The sequence below is a fragment of the Pteropus alecto genome, unplaced genomic scaffold (assembly GCF_000325575.1).
Source record: "Pteropus alecto unplaced genomic scaffold, ASM32557v1 scaffold86, whole genome shotgun sequence".
Classification (NCBI taxonomy): Eukaryota; Metazoa; Chordata; class Mammalia; order Chiroptera; family Pteropodidae; genus Pteropus; species Pteropus alecto.
This window is the reverse complement of record NW_006442109.1, coordinates 31,476,847-31,502,214: the sequence shown is the minus strand read 5'-3', so window position 1 is coordinate 31,502,214 and position 25,368 is coordinate 31,476,847. Positions and strand designations below refer to the sequence as shown.

At 33.9% G+C, this 25,368-nt stretch overlaps 1 protein-coding gene across 4 annotated transcripts in view; it reads left to right on the top strand.

The window, feature by feature from the left end:
- CUNH15orf41 (chromosome unknown C15orf41 homolog) overlaps positions 1-25,368 on the top strand; it is a 202,969-nt gene that overhangs the window by 35,713 nt on the left and 141,888 nt on the right. For all 4 annotated transcript variants that reach the window (XM_025038886.1, XM_015595809.2, XM_025038887.1 and 1 more), the window contains exons 2-5: positions 15,996-16,041; positions 16,928-16,992; positions 21,607-21,667; positions 25,003-25,075. In XM_025038886.1, the coding sequence (XP_024894654.1) occupies positions 15,996-16,041; positions 16,928-16,992; positions 21,607-21,667; positions 25,003-25,075 (245 nt within the window). The remainder of the gene's footprint in view (positions 1-15,995; positions 16,042-16,927; positions 16,993-21,606; positions 21,668-25,002; positions 25,076-25,368) is intronic.

Below are 25,368 nucleotides of genomic sequence, written 5' to 3'. Positions count from 1 at the left end.
AATAGATAGGTGTGTAGGATTGAGACTCAGCTACTTGAGACTCAGCTCCTCCTTGAGACTCAGCTACTCCCAACTTTCCACTATGACTAAAATGTGGGTCTCATCCTTTGACTAAGAGAGTGGCTTCTGCATTCCAGACAATGAGATGAAGAAAGAATCTAGATCATGCTGCTTACATTTTCCTACACACATATTCTATAAAGATAAGGTCCCTATTATACAAAAAATCTGGGAATCATATTTTGCCTCAGCAGTCTGCAGGCTGAGTCTGAAGAAATGAGGAGCCATTGTAACAGCAAATGGGACTTAATCTCAAGCACTGGAGAGTTTGGCCAGAGCTGCTGACATTCTTCTTCTCTGAGGTCAGGGTTGGTCTGGAGGTCATGGACAGACTCCAGGATGAGGTCAAGTAGCTCTGGGAAGAACCAGGCAGAGCCTGGTGCTTCTAGCAGGTGCAGCAAGCACTTCCCCAAGTGAGTCTTCAGTTACCTCAGCAATCTCAGCATTTGTATCAGAGAAGGCAGCCTTTCTGGTTTCCTCTAACCTGAGGAAGGAGTGCAGTTTGATGTTGAGAGGAGAATTTGTTTCTTACATCAAAATCAGGCATTTCTGATTATTGTGGTATGCCATTCTTTAGAGCTGCGATGCATTGGGCACATTCACATTGGGGAGAATCTAATACAATGTGAATTGTGGTCCTGTAGAATAAGAGGCATCTGCTGTTGTGTTTTTTGGTTGGGTGGTGTTTTTTAGGAACATAATGAAACCCAATCACATTTCTAGGATGTCATATATAAATTTCAAGGAAAAGATATATTTTCCCCCTTCTGAATTTATATTTTACATAAATAACATTAAAACCAGAAGAAAAGGAATAAACAAATCACCTGTAGCTACAAACTGTTACACTGTTTTTCTAATTGTCTTCTTTTATAGATCTTGAACACATGCTTACTTTAAACCATAATTGTAAACATAGTGTAAATATATTTACATTTCACTTCAAATTATAGCTAAAAATGAATTTGTTTACAGCCAACAGTTGCACATTAATTGTACTATGTGATGAATTCAGATCTGCTGATATGAAACTTTACTGGTAGGAAAGGCAGAAGCCTTTATTTGCAGGATCCATTCTTTTGGCAAGTGTCACAGTGAGGATGGCCAGTTGTTGGAGGCCCCACTGGTGGATGGAGGTGGCTGTGGTGTCTGACGGGAACATTTCTGTTGAAAATTGTTCTTGGTTATGAGGCCTCTGAATCTGACTTTCTGGTCCTACAGGGGATTCCATGAGCTGTCTAAAAGTCTAGAGTAACTTCCCTTTTTTATTGAAACTAGATTGAGTAGATTGTTTGCAACTAAGAATCTTGTGATATTGGAGTACAGACTCGTGAAAGTAATTTTATCATTTGGATGCTGTATTAAGAATATAGGGTTTGAGGCCAAACTGCCTACATTCATACGCTGGCTGTATGAATTTGGATAAGATGCTTCCCCTCAGTTTCTTAAATACTACTATTACTTATTGTTATAGTGATGACAATTAAATAGAACAGTGCCAGGTACTCAAGAAGCTCTCCATCAATGTTGCTGTCTTTGTTATCATCATCACCATGATCACCATGACAGAAGGTGTTTGTTGAGTGCCTACACTTAATTAGACAGAGTTCAGTAGAAATAGGGAAAAGTTACAAATAGGATCTTCTAGCAAAAGTTAGTGTGTAACAAAGCATAACTGTGTTGTGCATAGACTTAGTGTCTGAACTCCATCTCTTTTCTTCCTCTGGTTTCTCTTGACACGTAGAGAAGTAGAGAAGGCATTTATAACCATTTAAGATTGTTTTTTTTTGGAGTGAGTGACATTAAGTGCTGAGATTAACTGCCAGAAGGATTTGATTGTGAATTAAGAATAAAAGGCTTGTGGTAAGAGTTAAAAAATTTGTGTTTAATAAGAGAAGAGCTTAATGCATTTTAAGGCATTCCATTTATGTTTTAATATTCTCAGCATTTATTATTAAAGTGGGGTGGTTATAGAATAATTATAGTTCACATGATGATGGTGATGATGTTTTTAGAGAATGTTGAAAATCTAGTTTTTTCAAACTAATGTAGTGGGAAAATATAGTACCTGAAGCTTTAAATAGTTTGACCTCATAAGAACACTACTGAGGCTATGTTAAAGCACTAAGTATTCAGGAAGTTACTTTTATGCCAGTTCCTGTATTTCCTTGTTAAATTCTTAAATGAAAAGCATAAGTTTGGCAGTTGGGGTTTGGGAGTAGGGGATAAAAGACACAGAAAGAGTATGAGATTATTAATACCATTATGTACATATAACTGAAAATTTATCTGAGAAGAAAGCAGTAGAGATGGTAGTTTGATTTTTGTAAATTGTAGCAATTATGAAGTGAATCTGACCAATCATTTTTTACTGTTTTTTTTTTTTAATAAGGTTGTTGTGACATATTAAATTAAGAAAGATTAGGAGGGCAGGACACATTTCTTTCTATAGAAAAAGAATAAGGAAATGTTTAAGTGGTTTTAAACAATATTATAAACTTTTTTACTATGAAAAGGTTGAAAATTAATTGTGTTTATTAGACATAGACTAGCAGCATTATGGTCACAGAATTAAATTAGCCACTAGATGTGTAGTCTTTCATTTATGATGTTGTAGAGTTGGCAGAATAACTTGGTATTCTAGCAGGATTTCATAAACGGAGGAATTCTCTGAGAAAAGAGGTCCATTCCAGGCATTTTCAGTATAAACAAAACCAGAAAATATGTGAAATACAGAAGAAAAAAAAAATGGACACCATGGAGTAAAATCAGAATGCTTCATAAAACTCAGGATATGTAATAAGTAAGCTGATACAGGACAAATTTGGTTTTCTGTGGAAGTTTTTAGAATCTGTGTCCTAAGAAAGAGACTCAGAAAAGAACTCAAGGGAGAGCCTGACCCATCCCTAAACTTGGAGAATTAGTTATCTATCTGGGAATATTAGGAGAGTGATTAATTAATAGTTCTCAAAGTGTCGCCTGTTTTTAAAGAACTTTTAGTGACTAATTCATTTTGGGCTGCCATAACAAAATGCCATAGACTAGATGGCTTAAACCATAGACATTTATTTTCTCTCAGTTCTGGGGAGTGGGAGTTTGAGATCAAGTTGACAGCATGGTCAGGTCCTTGTGAGGACTCTCTTCCTAGCTTGAGGATGGCCACCTTCTCACTGTGTCTTTACTTGGTCTCTCCTTGGTGCACACATTCAGAGTGATCCCTCTACCTGATCTAACCCTAATTACCTCCCAAAGTCCCCTTGTCTAAATACATTGTAACTTGTTATAGCACCTTAGAAAACTAAAGTGTCTGGCTATAGCAGAATGTTTACTAAATTTTTATTTTTAAGATAAAGACTTGAGAGAGTAAAATTAATATATTTGGTTTTGATAAGCAGTTTTAAGAAAACTAAATGAGGCAGATCAGAATTGGTAATGTTTTTAGCTCTGAATATTACTGTGGAAAAACAAACAGTGTCGTTTGGTGCTATTTTAGATTTAAGGCTTTTGCAGAAGAAAAAGCAAATGATACAATGGAATGGAAAGAACAATTATTGGTTAATGGTAAACGTCATCCCATACGTGGTAAAAATATCTTAGATTGCCTACTAAATTATGCTGAACATTGTTAGAAAAGTGATTTTGTCACTTTAATAAAAATTCATAAACATTGTTCTCATGTCTCATTTTGTATTTTTAACCCCTATGATAAATGTCCTTCTACAATTAGACTCATTTTAAGAATAAGGATTACCTCTATTTTCTTCAGCATCAGCCACTGTGATAAAAATCTGGAGAGCCAAACAAATCTTTCAATTTGAAGTTGCTACACAGAGGTGGGGGCCCTTATAGGTCCTCATGATTCACTTGTCTCTTTTCCTGGGATTACCTACCTAGTTCAAGCCAGAAACCTTCTCCTAAAAAGACTCTTTCAAATACTTGAAGAATTGTGAGGTTGAATAAAATGTATTTTTTAAAACAACTATTCAGGTAAATAAATATCTGATGGTTCTTTTATTAAATATCTGTGTTGTCTTGTATCAAAAGAAAAAAGAAAAAGTAAAAGAAAAAGGTAATTTGAGGGAGACTGGGATTTCAGCAGTGAAAAATTCATGGCATATCTAATACCATGAGGTGATTATTTAACCTCTATTGGGGGAAGTGGTACCTTATAATCAATGATGAATGAAAGGAGTTAATTATTTTCCTTCATGTTCTCACCCTGTGGTCTGATTACTTTAAATGCCTAGAAGTCTTAATAAACAATTCAATCACTATAGCTACTGACCTAGAATAGACCTATGTTAGGCCCACACAGAAATGTCCAGTGTCAACATGATTACAAGTCATTATTATTAGGACTAAGGCACAGTTTTCTGTTAAACTATACTTAAAAGTTTTAGGACTTTAAGCAGAGAGAAATTAAATCTTAGAGTTGTGAAACTGGTAAAAAAAAATCATAGAACTTTTAGGATGAAAATGGATTCTAAAGTCATGTATCTATGTACACATGGTAAAAGTGAGACTTTGAAATATTGATTTTTCTATTTGGATTTTAAGTGCCTCAGAATAAAGACAATAACTCCTATTGGTGCTCCCTTAGCAATACAACTTTTGATGCCTCTTATTGTTTAAAAAATAATTGTGGAATACATAAAGATGGCTATCAGAAATTCCTAAAGAGAAAACTGGATTCTGAAGAACTGAAAACTGGTCCTAAATCAGGAGAAATGACGCATTACTTGGAAAAAGAATCACTTTCTTTATTGTGAAGGTATATTAAAATTTTGCATGTATAGTAGAAAAAATGAACTGTCAAATGGAAAAAAAATCATAAGTTTGATCTTCCATTCATTGTATCTTTTGGTGATAAGAAGTGGGATCTTGTGCGTTTGATGTCTACTGGTAATATATGTTAGGTACATTTTACTTTCTTATTTGTATTTATGGTTTAATTTATATACATTGGTCATAGGTAAATTATAGAAACAGTAAAACTGCATTAAAATATGCAATATTCTCACCTGTTAAGATGATCTAACAACATATTATTTCCATAATTCCTGCTTGAACATAACTTATTTTCTCCTGCTTTACCTGTACCTGGTATAAAATAATGCTTTTGTAACCTTGCGCAAATCATTTCATCTTTATGACCTTTACTTTTGTCATTTTTAATATGAGAGTGTTGGTCTTGGTCTAAAACTCTTACAATGTCTCACCTCTTGACATATTCTACTAAAATACCTTGACTAAATAATGATAGCATGTTATAGTATCCCGAGTCCAATTATCACTCTAAAAAGTTAAAGTTCTCCAAGTAGAACAAGGAGAGTTGAAGAACATTCTAAACTCCAGAAAGCACATGGTAATTAATAGTGATGTGGTGAGATTAAAGTGCAAACTGCTTGAGGGATTGAAGGTGGGAAGAGAGCTGTGCAATGTTAAAAGGAAGGGACCTAAAACCTGGTTGAGAAAAGCCACAAGTGCTTTGTTAATGAGTTTGAATGTCATTCTATAGGCAATAGACACCTCCTGAGATTTTCAAACTAGGAGGGTAACAGAATCATGTGTGTTTTAAAAGTGTTGGTAAATTGGATTAAAGAGTATAGAGATAGGAAGCAAGAGAAGTGAATCAGGAAGCTATTTAGTAGTAGAAGGGAGTAGGGACAAATATGAAAAAACTTTTGATGTTAGAATCAACAACATTCGGTGACTTGTTAGATGTTTCCGGTGTGAGGGAGAGGGCAGAATCAAGAATGATCCAGAGATTTCTAGCTCAGGCATCTGTGTTTAGGAAATGTCTCATAAGTAGTTATAAAATTGAAAAGTGGCGGGGCGGGGGGGGGGGAGGGGGGGAGTGTGTGTGCACGCATGTATGTGTGTGTTTGGGAATTATGCAAGTAGCTATTGGGAACACAACAGAGTATACTGTACCCACATGAGCATGTAGGATGAAAAGAGAAGAGGGTTGAGGATACCTCTCTTGGAAACCACAGGGAAGAAGGTAAGCAGCCAGTGAGAGAAAGAAAGACAAGTGGTTAGCAGAATAGGAGAGATTAGAAAATAGTGCTCTGAAATTCATAGGCGGAAAGATTTTCAAGAAAAGGAAGGTGGTCAAAGGTACAAAATGCTGCAGTGAGGTCAGCTAAGATAAGAAGTCTGTCTTTGGGTTTTGGTAGTGAGGAAGTCTGTGACTTTTGTTTCAATTAAGGAGTTGGGGCGGAAGTGAGATTGCAATGGGATGGAGGCCAAATAAGATTTATGGAACCAAAGACCTTCTAGACAAAGACATTTGGTATTGAAGAGAAACAGTGATGGACAATAGCTTGAAAGATAGGCAGGTCTGGCTTAGGAAGATAGAAACATACTTGGAAATAAATGAGAAGTATCCATAGGGAGGAAATAGTGTAGAGTTGGAAGAGAGTTGAATTTTAACCAACAAGGGAGAGATTATAAACATATTCTCATACAGGCTTTTGTTATTAGGCTATCACTACCTGTTAACTTTCTCTTGCTCTCTCTCTCTTTTTGGCAATCATAATAAAATTACTACGAACTTAATTTAAGGATTTCTTATAGTGTAGTTTAATATGATTTATTAAACAAAGAAAAAATCATTGTAGGAAAAAAGAATTGGTGAACATTTCTTACAAATGTGTTTATTATGTATTGTGTTGAAGTTACTAGAATTGCTTTAGAGAAAAATGAAGACATCAGGTCTTGCAAGCAAAATTAAGTGTCTGTCACCCAGGCTTCTTACTCTTTATCTGATTTTTGTTGTGGCTTGTTCTGAAGAGTTAATACATAAATTTAATTAGAAAGGAAAGAAGCATAGGTACTTAAGACTAATTAAATCAGAACATTTATAATAGGGCAGGACTTAGAGCAGAAAAGAATCTTAAAGATGAATTTATATAATTTCTCTTTTGTTTTTTTCTCGTCTTCTATTTATTTAATTTTGTTATGAAATATAGCACACACATAAAAAAGAATAAAGAATAATTTAATGGACTCTTTGAATCCATCTCTGTTTATATTTGCTTCAGATGGCTTTTTAACTTTAGAAATGAAATGTTCTGACACCATTCTACAATCTGTTTCCTTTTCAGATTTTTTATTATTTGAATGTACTTTTCTCTGATTTCTTTCCTCTTCTCCTTTACCCTAGGTAACCAATGTCTTGAGTTTAGTGCTTATGAGCATCATATGTTTTTTTTTAATATAGTCATATATGTCCATGAACAAAAAGGTAATTATATTTTGCTATTCTTACACTTTCTATAAGTGGTATCAAATGTGGATATAATTCTGTAACATGCTTTTTTTCTTGGTAAAGACTGAGTTTTTAAAATATATTTATGTTGGTATCTGGTAGAGTAAGTTCCTTACTTTGTTTTTGCTTTTCAGAATATATTAACTATCCATGACCATGCATTCTTCTTAATGGATTTTAAGATAAATTTGTCATTTTCTGTCATAGAACCGTGTTGTGAATTTGGTTGCATTTTTATTAACATTACAAATTGATGTATAGAGAATGGACAATTTTATCGATCCTATCTCTCCATCCAAGATACTTTCTTCATAAAAATATCTTGTTTCTCCATTTAGTCAGGAACTCTTCTGTACTCTTCAGTAATGTTTTATAATTTTCTTCAAAGATTTTATATATTTTTGTTAAATATATTTCTAAATACTTTATGGTTTTTATTGTGAATGAGATCTATTTTCTATTTCATTGTATAACTGAATATTACTAACATAGGAATTCTGTTTATTTTTATATTATTCTTATGTCCAATTACCTTTATGAACTCTCTTTTTAGTTTTTATAGTTTGTAAATTCTCTTGTTTTTCCTTCATAGAAAGCTATCTCATCTACAGATGAGGAGGGTTTTATTTGTTTTCATCCTTCTTGATTCTCTTATTTGTTTTCTTATTTTATTTTGTTTTCTAGGACCTCTAGTTTACTAGAACCTTCTGGAAAAAAACAATTCCTTTTTCTTTTCTCATATCATCCATTTAATATAATAAATTTTCCACAACTGTTTATATGTACTATTGTCATTGCTCAATTTTACATATTTTTATTTTTTCCATCACGATTTTCTCCTCATGAGTTTGTTAGGAATCCATTTTTTAATTTCTTAAAGATTTTTGAGAGACTGACTTTTTAATCATTGAATTCTAATTTAATTACCCTTTCATCAGATGTAGTCTGGTCAATTCCTTAGCAGAACTTGTGACAGGTTTATAGGGTTAGAGGACAGTGCTTAAAGATCAGGGCCCATCAAAGGTTGGAGCTCACCCCAAAGTATGAGGTGATACGCTGAAAGGCTACACCTTAGGAGAAAGTGTGAACCGAAAGTAAAACAGCTCCACATGACTATAATTCAGCTTCAAGTTTACCTCGTTGACTCTTAAAATTAATACCTAAAATTGGGCCACGGTGATTCTGGATTCCTAGTGCTCCCAGATTCAAATCAGAATCCTCTCTGGAGAAAAATAACATCATTTTAGTCTCAGCTAGTCTCAACTTTAGTATTTATAATCAGTTTTTCAAATAATATGGCATATAATAAGAGATACCCAGTCGCAGGAGACATGACAACATGAATGAGAGCCAGTAGAAACTGTTGAAATAGACTCAAAAGGACTCTAGTTATTGGAAGTGCTAATTTTTATAATTGTAGTTTATTCTAATGTTTAAAAAGAAGATTAAAATATTCTGTAGGGAACTTATTTGAAAAAAATCAAATAAACAATCTACAAGTGAAAAATACAATAACAAATTGGATGAATTTAACTCAATGGATATATTTTACAGCAAATTAGACATTATTGAAGAGAGAGTTAGTGAACTGGAAGATAGATCAGAAGAAAATACCCACAATGGAACACAATAACAAAAAGGTGGAACATATAAAGAGAGTAAGGATACAATAGGGAGTGCTAACATACACTTATTTGGCATCTCAGAAGGGAGAGACAGTGCTAAAGCAATGTTTGAAGAAATAATGGTTGAGAATATTCACAAAATGATGAAAGGTATCTAGCTACATATTTAAGAAGTCCAATAAACTTTAAGTGATGTTTACTAAATACCACAGAGTTAAAACTTTAAAAATAAAAGGTAAAAAAATCCTAAAACCAGGTAGAGAAATAAGATACTTTACCACTGAAAAGAGCTAACATTTGACATCACCGACACATGCACCAATAAAATTATTAGAAGAGAGTTATTCTAGATGGAAGGATAAAAAAAGAAAGAATGAAGGGCAACAAAATGGTATATATATGAATATATCAGAACCGTGACTGTATAAAATAATAGCATTGTCTTGTGAATTTTAAGTTATATGCAGAATTAACATCAATAATATCCTATATGTCAGGAAAAGATAGCTGTAGATCGTGTTTTTGTATTTTCTGGACAGCACTTAATTACCAATTAGACATAAATTTTGATAAATCGAGAAGGCATGTGGTTATACAGAATACACTTTGAAAGAATAATGTAAGAATGTATAACTTTCAAGCAGCCAGGGGAAAAATAATGAATAATTAATATTAAGTCAATCAAGAAGAAGACAAGGAAGGAGAGAAAAGGAATGTATAGTGGATAAGACAGTGGAACAGATTAGAAAGTCCCAAAATAGACCCTCAGATATTTGGTTTCCTCAAAGGCACCAAGATAATTCAGTGGGCAAATGGTGTGTGGTCAATTGGATATCTGTATGAAAATAACAAAAACTGTGAGAAAGTACACAAAATCAATTCAAGATAGATCACAGGCCTAAATGTAAAAGCTAATACTCTCGAGCTTCTGAAAGAAAACATATGAGAACATCATTATGACTGTTGGTAAGCAAAGATTTCTTAGAAAAGACACACAAAAACTACCAATAATAAAATTAATTGATACATTGGATTTCATAAAAAGTAAAAACTTCTGCACTTCAAAAGACATCCCAAAGAAAATTAAAGGACAAGCTATGGACCAGGAGAAAGTGTGATAAAGATGTACAGCACTGAGAACTCTCCTTTAGTGTTGGGAGGAATTTAAAATTGTTACAAACACTTTGAAAAATTGACAATATCTACTGATGCTGGAGATTTGCATGTCAGATGACTCAGAATTCCACTTCTACTTTTATATCTACCAAAAATATACACCAAGAGACACGTGCAGGAATGTTCACAGCAGCCTTATTCTCCTTAGCAAAGACTGGAAGCAGTTCAAGCGTTTATCAACAATAGGATAGAGAAATGTGGCTTTTACTTATACAACAGAATATACAATAGATTATAGCAGTGAAAATGAATTGACTGCATTTAAATTAACAGAGGTGACTCTCACAGACATGTTATTGAGTGAAAGAAGCCAGATACAAAAGAGCACACACTCTGTGTGATACCATTGGTGTAAAGTTTACAAACAGGTACTGGGGGGGTAAAACTATAAAGAAAGCAATTAACATAAAGATTAGATTCTTTTCAGAGAGGGGAGGAATGGTGATCAGACAGAGTATCTTTTGGAGTGCCCACAGTGTTCTATTTGTTGACCTGAGGTTACACGATGTTTTTTTATATATGAATTCGTTTGGCTTTACATTTGTTCCATTTTTTAGAAAATGTGTCTTATTCACAAAAAATAATTTAGAAAGAGTAATATGTAATGGTATGGATGAATGTCTGTATCTTACGTACCAAAAACATGTTACAAAACAGCATGTTTAAAACATTGTAGTTAAAAAAATTTTGCTGTTTGTATATAGACACACACACATGCCAGACACAGAGTAAAAACACAGGAAAGATATACACCAGAATGCTAATTGTGGACATCTCTGGGTTTTCCACAGAATATGTACTATTTTCTAATTAGGGAACTTCATTAAATATTATATAATGATATTAATACCTTTAGAGGATATTGTCCTCTATAGAGATTGATTGAGTTTATACCTGTGTTGTTCAGAGAAAGATTTAAAGCTGCTTTATATGCAGTAAGTAGCATTTGAGCAAAAGACACATTTGCAATCACATAGAGACACTGCAGGCAATGACGAGGTTCTTAACAAAATATGCTTTAGCTGTAGGGAGAATAATGGAAATACCCAACAATTTTTAAATCCTGGATTGTTTTCTGTAGTTAATAGTTTCTTTAACTTTCAACACACACCAGAAAAGAACAGCATTTTATATAGTTAAGTGGAGGGAAAATAATTTGATTTTTGTTTTAAAGGGAATATTATCTCAGGCTATGGAATTTGATCAAAATGCTTGAACTTTGGCTTCAATTTTCTGTCAGAAACCCAACAATGCCCACTTAGCAGGGTTGTGTGGAGGGTAATGTAACATCATGTAAATGCTTGAGCAGGGATATTAGCACATATGACATGCAAAACTGATTTCTGAGAACTGTAAGGAAAGCGAATTAGCATTGGAGTTAAGAGTTTGGATTTTGGTACTGGATATGGATTTGTTTCCCAGCTCTACTGCTTACTTAGCTCTTTAACTGCATTTCACTTAACTTTTCTTCCTTCATTTCTCCATCTTTAATATAAAGACCTACCTCAGAGGACTGTCGAGGGTAAAGTACTCAGTATAATGTCAAGCACAAAGTAGGTGTTCATATAAATCCCACGTCTTGTAGAGGAGTTTTGGATGTGACCTAAGTTTATCAGCAAAATTAATTAAGTGACTGGGGCAGTAACAACTTTTTTCCTATATATATAATGTAAATATAGCTTTTAAGAATTTTTTTTAGTAGATTATTATTAAGATTAGTGCTGTCATCTATGTAGTCAATTGTGTGACTATTTGCTATGATTATATAGTCTGCATCTTTGATATGAAGTTGGAAATTAGAAAGAAGAAATGAGGGGAAGGTGTGATGGATACATTTTTCTGTTTCTTGAATTTAGTTTAAATATTTTTTCCTTTCCTCTCTGTAGTAATTTCACAGAGTATCGGTAATCTCTCTTCAGAGTCTTTCAATCTTGCATGGTATGTCCCTGAAAAACACAGCGGAATTTTTGTACTAAGTTTTGATCTTTTATTGAATTTCATTTTGATTTCGAGGGAGGAAAAAAACAGGTTCTACGTTTTAAGTTTGCGTTTAGGTGTGTGTAAGGGGGATGCGGGGTGTGAGAGTGGGTAGATGTGTTGCTTTCACAGAAACCTTCCTTGACCAGTACTCTGAATCATTAACTACAGAGAACCATTGTTTCATTATTCTTTCACAGGTTTAGAGAGGTTGTAATTGTGAGGTCTCCAAGCCTAATGCTCTGTAGAAGTATCTTGCCTAATCTCCCTTTAATTGGTTTACTGCTCCTAGAGTCCCCAAAATAGTAACCATTTTGCTCAGATAATTTCGAGGCCAGTGGAATGTAGACATTAAAGCTTCCTAGATTCTGTAGCAAAAGTAGCTTGAAAATTAAAAATTGGTATTTATTTCTTTATGGTCTTTTTCAGAGGTTGGGTACTTGAGAAGAGGAAGGACTTAAAATGTGTGCTATCTTCCTTAAAATTCTACTTATTTTAAGTCTCTATCTGAGAACATGAGGACTCCCCTCTCATGAATGTTACAACTAAGTCTATACTGAGATCTGCTCTCAGTCTGCGCTGCACCCATATAACCCTCTGATGTTCATTTTCTCTAATATCCTTCAGGTTACTGAATATCTTAGCTGGGTGGGTCTGGGGATATGTTGAGTTAAATAATGTATGGGAAACTGGCTTGTTGCCTGTTTACATACATGGCATTTGTGGAGTCTTGAATGTACTATAAAATGAGAGTAAATACTACCTCATCAATGTTTAAAACTGTATGGAAAAGTCATACACACACACCAATTTATGATTTCTAGGCACATCAATTTAGTGACATGGCGACAGAGGAACAATTTTAAGGAAGCCCAATATCATAACTTCCGCTGAGAAGAGAATTAGAAAGTGTAAAGATGGACAGCCACTTTCATGTATTGCATCCTGGACACGTACCGTCGTGATGGAGCCCTTACTCCATTATGTCTCCTTACCAGGGCACATAAAACCCTGGGCAGTTTTTTTTTTTCTTTGTTTTTGAGAGTTTAAAAAAAAGACATGTATTACTACTCAAAAGACATACAAAGGCTGACCAGTTCAATTCATGGCCTCTTGAGCAGTTCAACAGTGTCCTCAAGGACCCAGGCTCCTGCCGCTTTCTGTCCCGCTGCCCTCGTTGCATTGGCTTGGTCCTCATTGCTTGTTTTTCCATTGCTGCAACATAACTGCTGCTGTTCCATAGAGCCATTTGTCACTTGGGCAAGGTTTTATATAGCAATTCTAGGGATCTATTTGCATACTCTTCTTTTCTCAGATTAGGGGAAGAACTTAATTTGGGAGAGTAGTAAGGGGGGAAAAAAAAAAGAAACTTTTTATGGTTTTAATAATATATCTTGGGCATTTGTGCAAATTAAGTGATTGTATTTTTGAATGTGTAAATTTATATGCTAAGTGAGGCATGTGTGTTCCAAAGCCAGCGCAGTCTTGAAATATGTGAGGATTCAAGGTATGGTTTACTTTATCAAATCCCTAAAAAATATATGAATACACAGTTCTAATTTGTGTGTGTGTGTGTGTGTGTGTGTGTGTGTGTGTGCGCGCGCATGTGTATTAAAAGTTTCCTCTAAGTCAGTTCATGTTCACCTCATATAATTTTTTATTTTGATGGTATGGTTTCCCATGCCTGTTACTATAGAACATTGTAGATACTAAGTGAATACTGCTGACCGACTGTGGTGTTCAAGATAGACCTCAGACTTAAAACATTGGAAGAAAGTAAGAAAGAATATATACACTGGAGTCAATGTCTTGGTTGCACTAAAATTACTTTCCTGCTCTTTATGGTGTGAGGCTTGTTCAGAACCCTCTCTTATAAGCTTAGCACACAGAGGAACAGATATTAGGCTGACAAATTGTCTAGCAGAGGTCATTTATTTTGCTATGGCTTTGTCTAGTCAACCAAACCCAAAGCATTTTGGACCCAGGTCTTTCTGTTTTTACCATGTTAAGTAAGTTGTTTTCTCTTTTTAAGTTTAGCCAGTTTTTACTTCCAGTGTAAGCTAGAATCTTCTCTTTAATCCATTTGGCCACTGAGAAAATGGGTTGCTCTGTAGACTTACATGGTTTTAGCCGAATTGAATTATAAGCAGTTTAAAGACATTTTCTTAGCTAAATATATTATGTTGTCCTTCAGTACTCTCAATTCCTGACCACCTTCTCACTTTGAAGTATTTACTCCAGGACTTACTTCTCCAGCTGTCCTTTAGTCTTACCATACTGAGCAGCTACAGTTACACTTCTCTTTTATCCACAGTTTAGTTTCCTTCTCCTTAGTCATTAGTTTCTGACTTGAGCGTTACAGGCACATTTAATTCCATCATATCTTTTGACACATTGAGACTGACATTTTGTTTACCATTAAATGTTTAATATAAATATATATTTGCTGTACACTGCAGAGGGCTTCATTTATTGCACAAAAATACCTAAAATATTGGCCTACTCAGTGGTTTATAAAGATTACGGCTTAATTTTTTCATTTTTTTAGAAGATAGTTTGTCAACAACCCTGCTACTGTATGTGATTTGCATGTGAAACTCAGGCATAATAGGAAGATTATGTATATAAAATTGGCTTTTTCAAGAGTGGTTTCCATTTTTTAAGGAAAATTGAAAAAAAAAATGGAACCATAATGAATTTGTAATTGTATTCAGTCATTTCTCAGTGATTTTTAGTTACTGAAACTGTCCTTTAGTAATTATCAGTTTGCCTTAGTAAACATTTGTGGTACTTTTTTAACATCTTCTTTTGTAATCTGGTAAGAGCGGAAAGAAGTTAGAAGCCAAACCTATGATGGAATGCAGAAAATGACAACACTGAGATAGTGAATAAAGAAATATGGTGTCATTGTTTTCATTTCACATTCCCCAAATTACCTGTGATGAGCTTAAGAGATTTCATTCTTGAATAGAAAAAAAAAATTAATTATTCACAGTGCTTTGGTGTACTATAAAAGTTGAATTATTAACACAGTAATTTGTTCAGATAGAATTTAGTAGGAAAATATATCAGAGATAATTGTTATCAAGATATTATAAGGTAGATATATCTACAGAGAGCAATCAAAAAGAGTAGCAGTAGGGTATTGATTGCTTTTCAGAGAAGAAAAAATTCTTTTCCATTTTTAAATGTTAGCAATTGTGAGAGGCAAGTTCCCACTTGGGAGGAATGTTTTGCAGGTTGCTTCATTGCCAGGTGTTTGACATTGCGTAGAATCTTAGATGAAGAAGGCTATGACAATCTTTGGGAATGACATACTCCAAGGACCTCAGCTTCCTGCTGTGAAAACTTCTATTTTCAAAGCACTCCAGTATGAATGGGGATATTCCAGTGGTCTCTGTGCTGCTTTTAGTGAATACCAAATTTTTTTTCCCCCTGAATCTGAAATAGCTCAAGAGGATACCTGTCTGTTAACAAAATAAATTTCAGAATGTTTCCAGTGAACAAACTGCGTGTTTCATACTGTTTATGGGATTTAACTCTCCCACTTATTAATGGAAATAAACCTTGGCTTCTTTCAGTTCCTTTTAACACCATTGTATGCTACAGATATGATTTACAATCATTCTAAAGTTTAAAAAAAATCCAAATCATATGATAGTTGGCTTTGAGATCATCCACATTTCCCCCTTTCCCTTTTTCTCTCCTTGACCTAGCAGCAGGAAGCCTTTGTTTGAGGTGTTCATCTGGAACAACTTTTCCACACTTGTTTTCATGTTCTGTTAGATTACAGGGCAGCAGGCCTACCTTTGAAGCTCCTTTCTCTTTTGTTTCTTCGCCATGCACTCCAGTAATTAACTTTGTCCTTCTTTTATTTGTTCCAGTCAATCGCAGGCCACTCTGCTGAGCATCTTCTCCCAGGAGTACCAGGTTAGAAGTTTTCTCCTTTGTGAGGGTTGACAGGTGCCTAATTGAATGATGAATGTCCCTTTATTTCTTTGTAATTGAACTGCCAGCTCTCTGATTGGGTTGGAGGATGTTCTCCTTTCCACATCAAGCACCGCCTGCGTCTCAGTGGAGGCCTGCCAAGCCTACCCATCCATCTGTCTAATAACATCTAGCCTTTGCTTATTTGGTGGACCTGTAATAAATTATGCTAAACCATTATTATTCTGACAATAATAATTTCCCTGTGTTGCGTGGTTCCATGTGCTAAATGTTTGCTGACTTGCACTGTCAGTGCCGCTTTCCATTGCTGACAGAGATGATGATAAATGACCATTGCTGGAGTGGCAGAAGGCAAGAGAGGCAGAAAATGGAGTCATTTATCATGAGATGACAGGTGTCAGTCAAGTGGCAAGTCTCTATGGAATTACTTTTTGTAGTTTTCAAATAAGTTGTTTTTAAGCAATGTTCGTCCTGGTTAAGAATGGCAATTGGATTGTAAAACCAGAGTGCAGAGGACTTAGATGGAATTGAATTGAGGGAAAATTAATACAAAGGTTGCAAGAGGGAACAAGTTTTTCTTTGCCCTCTGCAACCCTAAGCAAACTTATTTAGATTCAATTACTATGACCCTATTGGCTTTTACATATATACTGTACCCTGTGGTCGTCTGAAGACATCCCAGCCAAGCTTGGAAATTAAAATGCATAGGTTCTTCGAGTAGAAGGGAAAAAGACCTACCACCACCAAAATCCCCAAACTGTTACTCAGTTTGCCCGATGTGCTAGATGTTGGGATGAAGAGATATGTCATTTTTGTTCTCGAACCTCATCTGTGACACAACATAATGATCTTTTTTGTTTTGTTTCAGAAACATATTAAAAGAACACATGCCAAACATCATACTTCAGAAGCGATTGAAAGTTATTACCAGAGGTATGACCTGCCTGCCCCACTAGAGGGTATCATAGTACCTATTAATTGTAATAATAATTATGAATAAATTAGGTTACTAAATTGATTTTTTATATAACATTCCAAAGCATTTTGTTTTAAGTCTGTTATTTAAGACTTCAAATATATTCTTGAATGATTTCTCAAATGCTTTGTTTCGTAGAAGAATATGGTGAGACCATCTTGATTAAGTGTGTGGATACATACTATGTAGGAAATCTTTACGATATTATGGAATCTCAATTGCATACTGGGAACTTACTGTAAGTGCATACCTTGTATAGATGTACATGATCATACGAACATACATCTATATGTATGTGTGGAAGTTCTCAAACTAATTTTTCATGTATTTCTCATTTAGATTACCAAGTTGAAAAATATTAGAAAATAAGATTGAATTTTGGTGCAGTTGTATTTTGCATTATAGGTATTGTGTTAGCCATTTAAAAAAAGACATATGTCAGGTAAGGACATATGGAAATATATCGTAATGTGTAACTGTCACATTGTAAAAAGGGTTTTAGATTTTAAAAAGAAAATCTTGGGCATTAAATCAACACCATAGTGTCCAGGGGGTATTTTAATTTCAGCCTAATTTATTATAGTTTTCAAACTCTGTTCTACAACAAACAGAATATTTTAAATAGTTCTTTTTTAAAAATTCTAAAAATTGTATTGGCTTTGTAACATGACTGAATAATTTATACTGGTAAATGGTAATGGTTTGCATTGGAAATTATTGGCTGGTTTCTTAAATATTTCAAGGGCATATTGGAAAGGAAAACTGTTTGAAATATGCTCTTAAGTTATTACACTTAAGATTGACAGATCAACCTGCCTGTGGTGAGAGTGACACCACTAATTTTAGATGAATGATTTTTATGCATGAAAATTTTATGAATGAAATTACCACATACATAAAATATTGGTGACATGCTTCTGTAAAGTCATTTTTAAAAACTGAGAGGTATTTATTGAAAAAGGTTATTGAAGCTAGATTTTCTAAAATATTATACACTGTGTTGTATATGATAAAAGATATCTTCAGTTTTCAGTAGTAGTGTCTGTTAAAAAGCAATATCCACATACTACACATACACACACACTTTTGTGTATAGGAGAATTTCTCTCTAAACAAATCTTTGTAAAGTTTGAATTGATTTATTTAAAAGTCATAATCTCCATAGTGAAATTAACATTTAAAATAAAGTCATAAGTTAAATCATACGTATAAAATTAAGAACGACCCGTAAAGTACTGTGAAGCTGACAACTGCTTTGACATCCAGACCCTCCAAAGAAAGACTAAAAAGTTATTCACATGTCAAAAAATACATTCTCGTTTGTAAAAATTATAATCTTAGGCCATCATATAAAAGTACAGTTCTCTGTTAAGATTTTAAAGCCTTGTTAGCCTAAGTTAAGGAAGATAGACCATCTCCTGAAAATTTGGAGATCTACTCTCAGGCCATTAGGCTACCCTTTTTTTTTTTTACTGTAAATAGGCTGTTTCAATAGATGATTTCTAAGATCTCTAAGTGTTGCTTTTTAAAATCTTAGTTTCATTAAGAAGTATATTTAATTATGAATATACTTCATTGAATTATCTGGGTAGTTTAGGTCAGAAATAAAAATCTTTCCTTTTTGTATGGTTACTCGGTGATGAACAGTTGGGTGGATAATAATGAGAATACAGAAATATATTTGTATTTCTGTACCTTTATTTAAATGTGAGAGTCTTGGTTATTTCGAGGTGTCACATCTGAAGCAAAAACAGGCTGTAATGGACAGACTAATAGGAGAGCAGTCTGACTAGTTTCTTACTTCACCACGCTGCTCACTGACTTTCTGCCCTGCGCTTTGTGCTTGGAGATGGGCTGTGTGGTTACCTTTCAGATGGATTGACCTCATAGGCCTCTTGTTCTAAACGTGCATGTTGAATGTCCCTTTATTGTCTAAGGTAAATTGGCCTTAAAAGATTTTTGTTTTCCAGCTGATTAGATTAAAGGCAAAGTATATTATATCAAAACACATTTTAGCAGTTTGACAATGTTAACAAATTATTTAATTTTTTTTCTTTTATAAAAAGGAAATTTTTGTGAAAATTAAACACATTCGTGATGGTATAAAAAAGGAATGAAAATTGCCCTTCATTGTGGCACCCAGAGATAACCACTGTGATATTTTTCATTCTAGTCTTTTGTCAACCCATTTTTATATAGCTGAGGTCATACTATATATATGCAATTGTGAATCTGGAATTTTATACTGAAAGAATGTATATGACATACTATTATTTTGTAGAAAGCTTTTTGTAAGTATTTTATTGATTGCATTACTTAATCATATGAAAGTATCATAATTTACTGAATTATTCATCTCTTGAACATACATGTTTTCAATGTTCTGATGTGATGGTGCATATGTTTTTGAATTTTGGATTAGTTTCTTAATATTTCTATATCATTACTGGTATAAACAATGAACATTTAAAGATTTTATTATATGTCGTCAAATTACTGTCTAGAAAGGGTGCAGTGGTTTCCTACTAGTAATATCAGGGAATTCCTGAGTCTCTACATTGTAGCTAGCATTGAGATGATCTCAATCAAGAATTCGAAGTCTGTATTTAAAACTGTGTACTCCAGAATGCAGTTCCATCATGGTTAACTGAAACTTCACAGTATCTCTTGCTGAGAAAGCTCTTCATCCCATGGGCTGCCCACTTTCCTTCTTGCAAGTCTCTACTCAAGTGTCACTTCCTTAGAAATGGGCTTCCTGACCAACAATCTCCACCTGTTTTATTGTAGCTTATATCATTATGTATTTGTTTTTCTATCTTTTTGTGGTCTGTCTCTTTGATGTAATATAATCTCTGTGATAGCGAGAATCTTGGAAATTTTGTTCCCCGCTGCTGCTTCAGAATCTGGAATAAGGCTCCACATATAGTTAGCTCTCAAGAATATTTGTGGGGTAAACAAATGGTGAGTAGAAAGTCATAAAGATATTTTAATATCAGGATAGGTTTAATGACTCTGACTCAGAATCTAAACCCTTAATGAATGTGTACTTTTGTTGGTTACAAACACACAGTTGGTCTTACTTGACTGAACTGATTGGTCATTCCTTGAGCTGAGCTATCCATGCAATGGAAATGTTGTAAGTTGACACGAAGTTCCTAAATGATCTATTTTTCAGGAATCTTTCTCTAAAGCACACTTGCCTTTTCGTTTTCTTTGCTTCTGAAAGTACTTATTTCCAAGTTAGATTTCTAAACAATTTATTCAAGAAAGACCTGAATATATGGAAAATGGACTTGTTAGAATTACTTTGAAGTTATAATGATCCTGAGACTCTCCTCACCTTGAATAATTAGCTTTTATTCCACTTTGTTTATAGGAAAATTATACATCTTTATAAGCATACTTGTGAAATAACATAATTTAGTATCTGTTTCCAGCAGTTTTTTTGAAGACCTTGTTTATTGACTTAGATTTTTACTATCAAATAAATATTATTAATTTATTCACTCAAAGAGTATACAGAAAATGTCTATATCTAATTCTATTTTCTTAGTAAGGCTTTAAAAATATTTACTTTTTAAAAGAATATGTTATCATTTATTAAAGAAAAACTAGATATGTATAATATCATCACCTATTATAAGCCAAGAACTGTGCTAGGCATAATAAATTGAAGAAAATGCAATTCCTCTACCCTCAAGTGGCTTTTGGCCTTATAGTGGGGGATGGGTTTGTGATGGACAAGTAGTTAGGCAAATACGATATGAAGCAGAATTATGAGTTCTCCAGGTGAAGGTTGTAGAGGGGAACACTGTAGAGATGAGGCTAGCCAGATAAAGCAGGTAGGAACCAGATTTTGAAGAACCTTATAAGAGCTAAGATTTAATGTGGAGGATTTGAAATGTTTTAAGGAGGAGAATGATAACATTCAAATTTTCGTTTTTAAAAAACCACTTTGGACTCCATGTTTGAGATGGATTTGGGGAGGATGTTTGTTTGTTTCGTGGGGTTAGGGAATAAGGAGAGCTGAAGGTTATGACAGAAATCCAAGGCCAGTGAGACGATGGCTTGTATTGCCTACTACAATTGTATTGACCCAGTGATGACAAGTCTGTTCCATTTTCTCTTTTTCTTAATAAGATTTCAACCAATCCTATGAAACAGAAGTAATGAAAAGATGATACGGGTATATACATGGATGCTTTTTTTTGAACTCTAAGAGCAAACTTATTTCCTTTCTATGAGATGGTTCTGGTATAGGTAAAGCTAGGGTGATAGGGATAGTTCTTTTTAAAATCACCTCTCTGTTCACTTTACATGTTGGGAAGTAAAAACAGGGGGAACCAATGTGCTCATACCTCCTCCCCCAACTTCTGTTAGTTAGTTGCCAGCGGTTTTGAAGTTGTTTTGTTCTCCTTTTCCCTTCCATGCTTTCCTATGACAGTAGCATACTTTAACTAGAGTTAAGTGTGGCATTTGCCCAGGAGAAACGTGTACACACAGGGGATGCCGACAAGTCTATGCTGGCCTTTTCTTGTCACTGCATTACCGCTTGGCTTTGTCTTGTCTAGGTACCTGAGTGGAGTGGGGAAAAATGGAGCTGCCCCAGTGCTCCTGGAGCTGGCCAATGAGGTAATGTTATTATTATTATTATTTTACTTAAACCTGCATAAAACCTAAGGGGCCTATCTAGAGTAGCTTTGCTTAGAATTATAATTAACCTTTAAAAAAAGATTTTGAGGTACATTAGACATTTAAATTGCTCCCTGGTCTCTTTGTACTTTTAATAATTGGACAAAGAACTTCATATATTAATAAATCAGTTAACATAATTAGTCTGCTTCTTTTAAGGCAAAAGTATAAAAGCTTCTTGGTTTCTTGTTTTGTGGGAAATTTCAACCAAACAGCTCAGGACATGCTCTTCTTCTGATGTGTTGTCTTAATTTAGTGTGAGAAATACCTGTGTCAAGTAAAAAGACGTATGCCAAGAAAATCTATGCTAATGATTATAAAAATGAAGAGAGAAATTGTACACTTAAAGATGTAACATTTACTTAATTCTTTTTTTGGAAAACTTTTATTATAATAAAAGATACATGCTCATAGAAAAGTCTCTTTATATGAATAAGCATGCTGTTCATATTAACACTAAGTATAAAATGATTTATTGAACTTATTTGTTAACTCTGATCTGCTTCTGTTTGGGGAAACAAATAATAATATTACATTTAAAAAAGGAAACCCTAAAGATTTCCCATGAATGAGAAAGATGTAAAAAGTTCTTAATAGTTAAGAGAGCATACTGAAAAAATAAAATATTTAATTCGTAAACTTTAAAATATTTATTCACTGTAATAAGAGCAATACAATATTTAGTCTGACTTGGAACTGCTTATGCAAACCTCATAGGGATGGAATGAAATGTACACTGTTTTCGTGTTGCATTATAATGGAAAACATAGAAGCGAGGCAGAAAATGTGTGTTTGCATTAAAGATGACTCGGTACTGTGAGCATTAAGTGTTGCAGTAGCAGCAAGTTCTACATGTTACATTAGCAAGGAAGGATGGCTTCTCTCACAGCCTCTGTCTGCTGTACACCACTACAGTCAGCAAATGAACAATTACCTATCAGTTACTAGAAGGTTTTAATAGTCTACGCAATGTCTACACCATCTGATAGAATAGTTAACATATAGAATGCATTTCTCTCCTTCTCCTCGCAAAATATTTATTTTATTCATTTTTTAAATTTCTAGAGCAAGGTGGTTTTTAAATGTCTACAGACTTGTTTGTTGTAAGTCAGTTCCGTTAGCAACTTGAGGTATCTGAGCAGTAACTAAGAATTTAGTGATTGTCCTTTATGAAAAAGAAGAGAGAGCTAACAGCATTCTAGATACAGCATCTAGAAAAAATGTGCTGCAAATGTAGTACTCATTTTTATAGATGATGATGTTGATAGCATAAGTTTTATATAGTAGCAGTTTATATTCATTTGAATTTTTAATGGATATTTCTGATGAGCTCAGCTTATTTAGCTGACCTCAACTTCCATCTTCTAGTAATATGAAAAATTTTAACCCACTAACACATTTTTTTTTTCTATATCATTAAACCCGTTATTTACCATGAATATATAGCAATATTTAACCTAAGAAAAGAAACAGTTATTTAAAGATCTTTCCTCTTCTTTGGCTGCAGGTTAGTACGGAGATAATCATACGCTCTGAGAGATTGCTAACACATTAGAGAAATTTGGGAATGATTGTACCAGATTATGGCTTCTAAACAACTAAGCTGCCATTTTTATGATAGTTAATACTTAAATGACATATGCTTGCATCTGGTGACAACTGATGTGATGGTAATGCTTTATGAGTCAATATATATTTAATCAGTGGAAACTGTAAAAATTGATGAGAAATATATAACACTGGTACGTTACAGTGTGTAGCAGCTCTCCAAGAACAATGTATTGTTGTTGATTTGGGTGTAGGGACTATATGTGGTCGTCACTGATTTTATAAATGTCTTAATACTAATTTTCCTATTTCAAGGCTAAAAATGAGCATTTTAAGAAATCTCACTTCATTAGGGATAATAAGATCAGTCATTTTGTTCTCTCCACACAAATATTTTCAAGTGAGGTTTGAAGCACTATGAATTTTACTTACATGCTAAATTCTGACATGAAGCATGATGGCCCTATTTCGGAGAAAGATGGACACATGATTAATATGAAAATTAGGGAGATGCAAGTACCTGAACTAATAAGGTAGTCCTTATTCAGGCTGGACTACCTTCAGTAATTTCACCATTTTTCATGTGTCAGCTCTGATGTGGGTTACTAGGAATAAGCAGCTTCGTGGAAAGCATTCCTTTCTACTTGGGGAATTTAAGGGCATCCAAGTACATACATATTTGCAAAAAACTGTTCATACAAATGAAGCCAGCCTTTTTGTCTAGTTACTAAATCAAGATAAAATTTTGGTATGAATATGGGACTTGAAAACCTGTCAAGAAAAATTCATGGTGATAATATATGAGAAACATTTGCTATCTTACACCTAAGATAAAAAGACTTGTTTTAGAGGGGAGCATTATTGCTCTTGAAAAACACACACCAATTTTCTGGTGAAATTAAATCAATAGTTAATAAAAGGTCCGAGAACTAAATAGAAGGAAATGTGTTTCCAAAAGGGTAGATGCATTTTTAATTAATTAAAATGACTTTTGGATTGCATATTCCCTGTTTTCTGTTTGATCCTTTATCAAAAAGTTACCTCCCAGGGTTCTGTATTAACTAAATTGATAAGTAAAATTTCTGATAAGCCTGAGGATGGTGATCTTATAGTGCAGGTACTATTGTTGTTGTTGTTTTTATTATTCATATCTCTGCAGTATAGCTATCTTTCTTCCACTAAACAAGGTATTTTATACATGAAGAATTTATACCAAAATTTCAGTTGTCTTTAAAGATAAAATAAACTAAAATTAGTAAAATCCATATTTTAAATGGCTAAAGACATTTAATTCAGTTTCTGAAAACGGTCACTAACAGAAGCGATTTTTATTTGAAATTGCATTCAAAACGATGTAAATATAGGTGCTTGGAAAGAAAGAAGAATGGCTAGAATAAAAAATAATATTGGCCTACCAATGGAAAAAATTGAGAAGTGAGAAAAGCCCATTTCACTGTTTTAGATGAATACTATTTCCAAGTTGTTCCATTCTTTTTGTTCTAATATTACATTCAATAAATTTCACCCATTTATTCTTTTCAACAGCACAGATCATAGTCGTTATAATTTTATTATGATGGAAGCCACCGAGAGTGGGAAAGATTTTAATGAATGATGCTTGCTGTGGTTGATTAAAATTGACTTAATCTTCAGTGTTGACAAAATAGTGGAATATCTACTGCTTGCACAACTTGACAGTTTTAATTTTCTATTCCTGTTTTGTAAAGGTGGACTATGCACCCTCATTAATGGCTCGGATTATACTGGAGAGGTTTCTACAGGAGCACGAGGAAACTCCACGTGAGTTACCATTTTTTTCTTTTTTCTAATGGTACTCTTTTACTCCCTTCCCCCAATTTAAAAATAATTTACACAGCATTTCAAGTCAGTTAATGAGAGCCAGATTCCAAAACAACTATCATGAACAGTTAATGACAATTAAATGCAATATAAAGGACCACCCACAACTTAAATACTCTTCAGAATAATGCTTTCTTCTTTGTCTAAATTCTACATTCACCTCTCCATTCAGCAAAATAGACAATGTGTATCAAACTCAAAAATTGATTCATCTTTCATATATAGAACAAGAT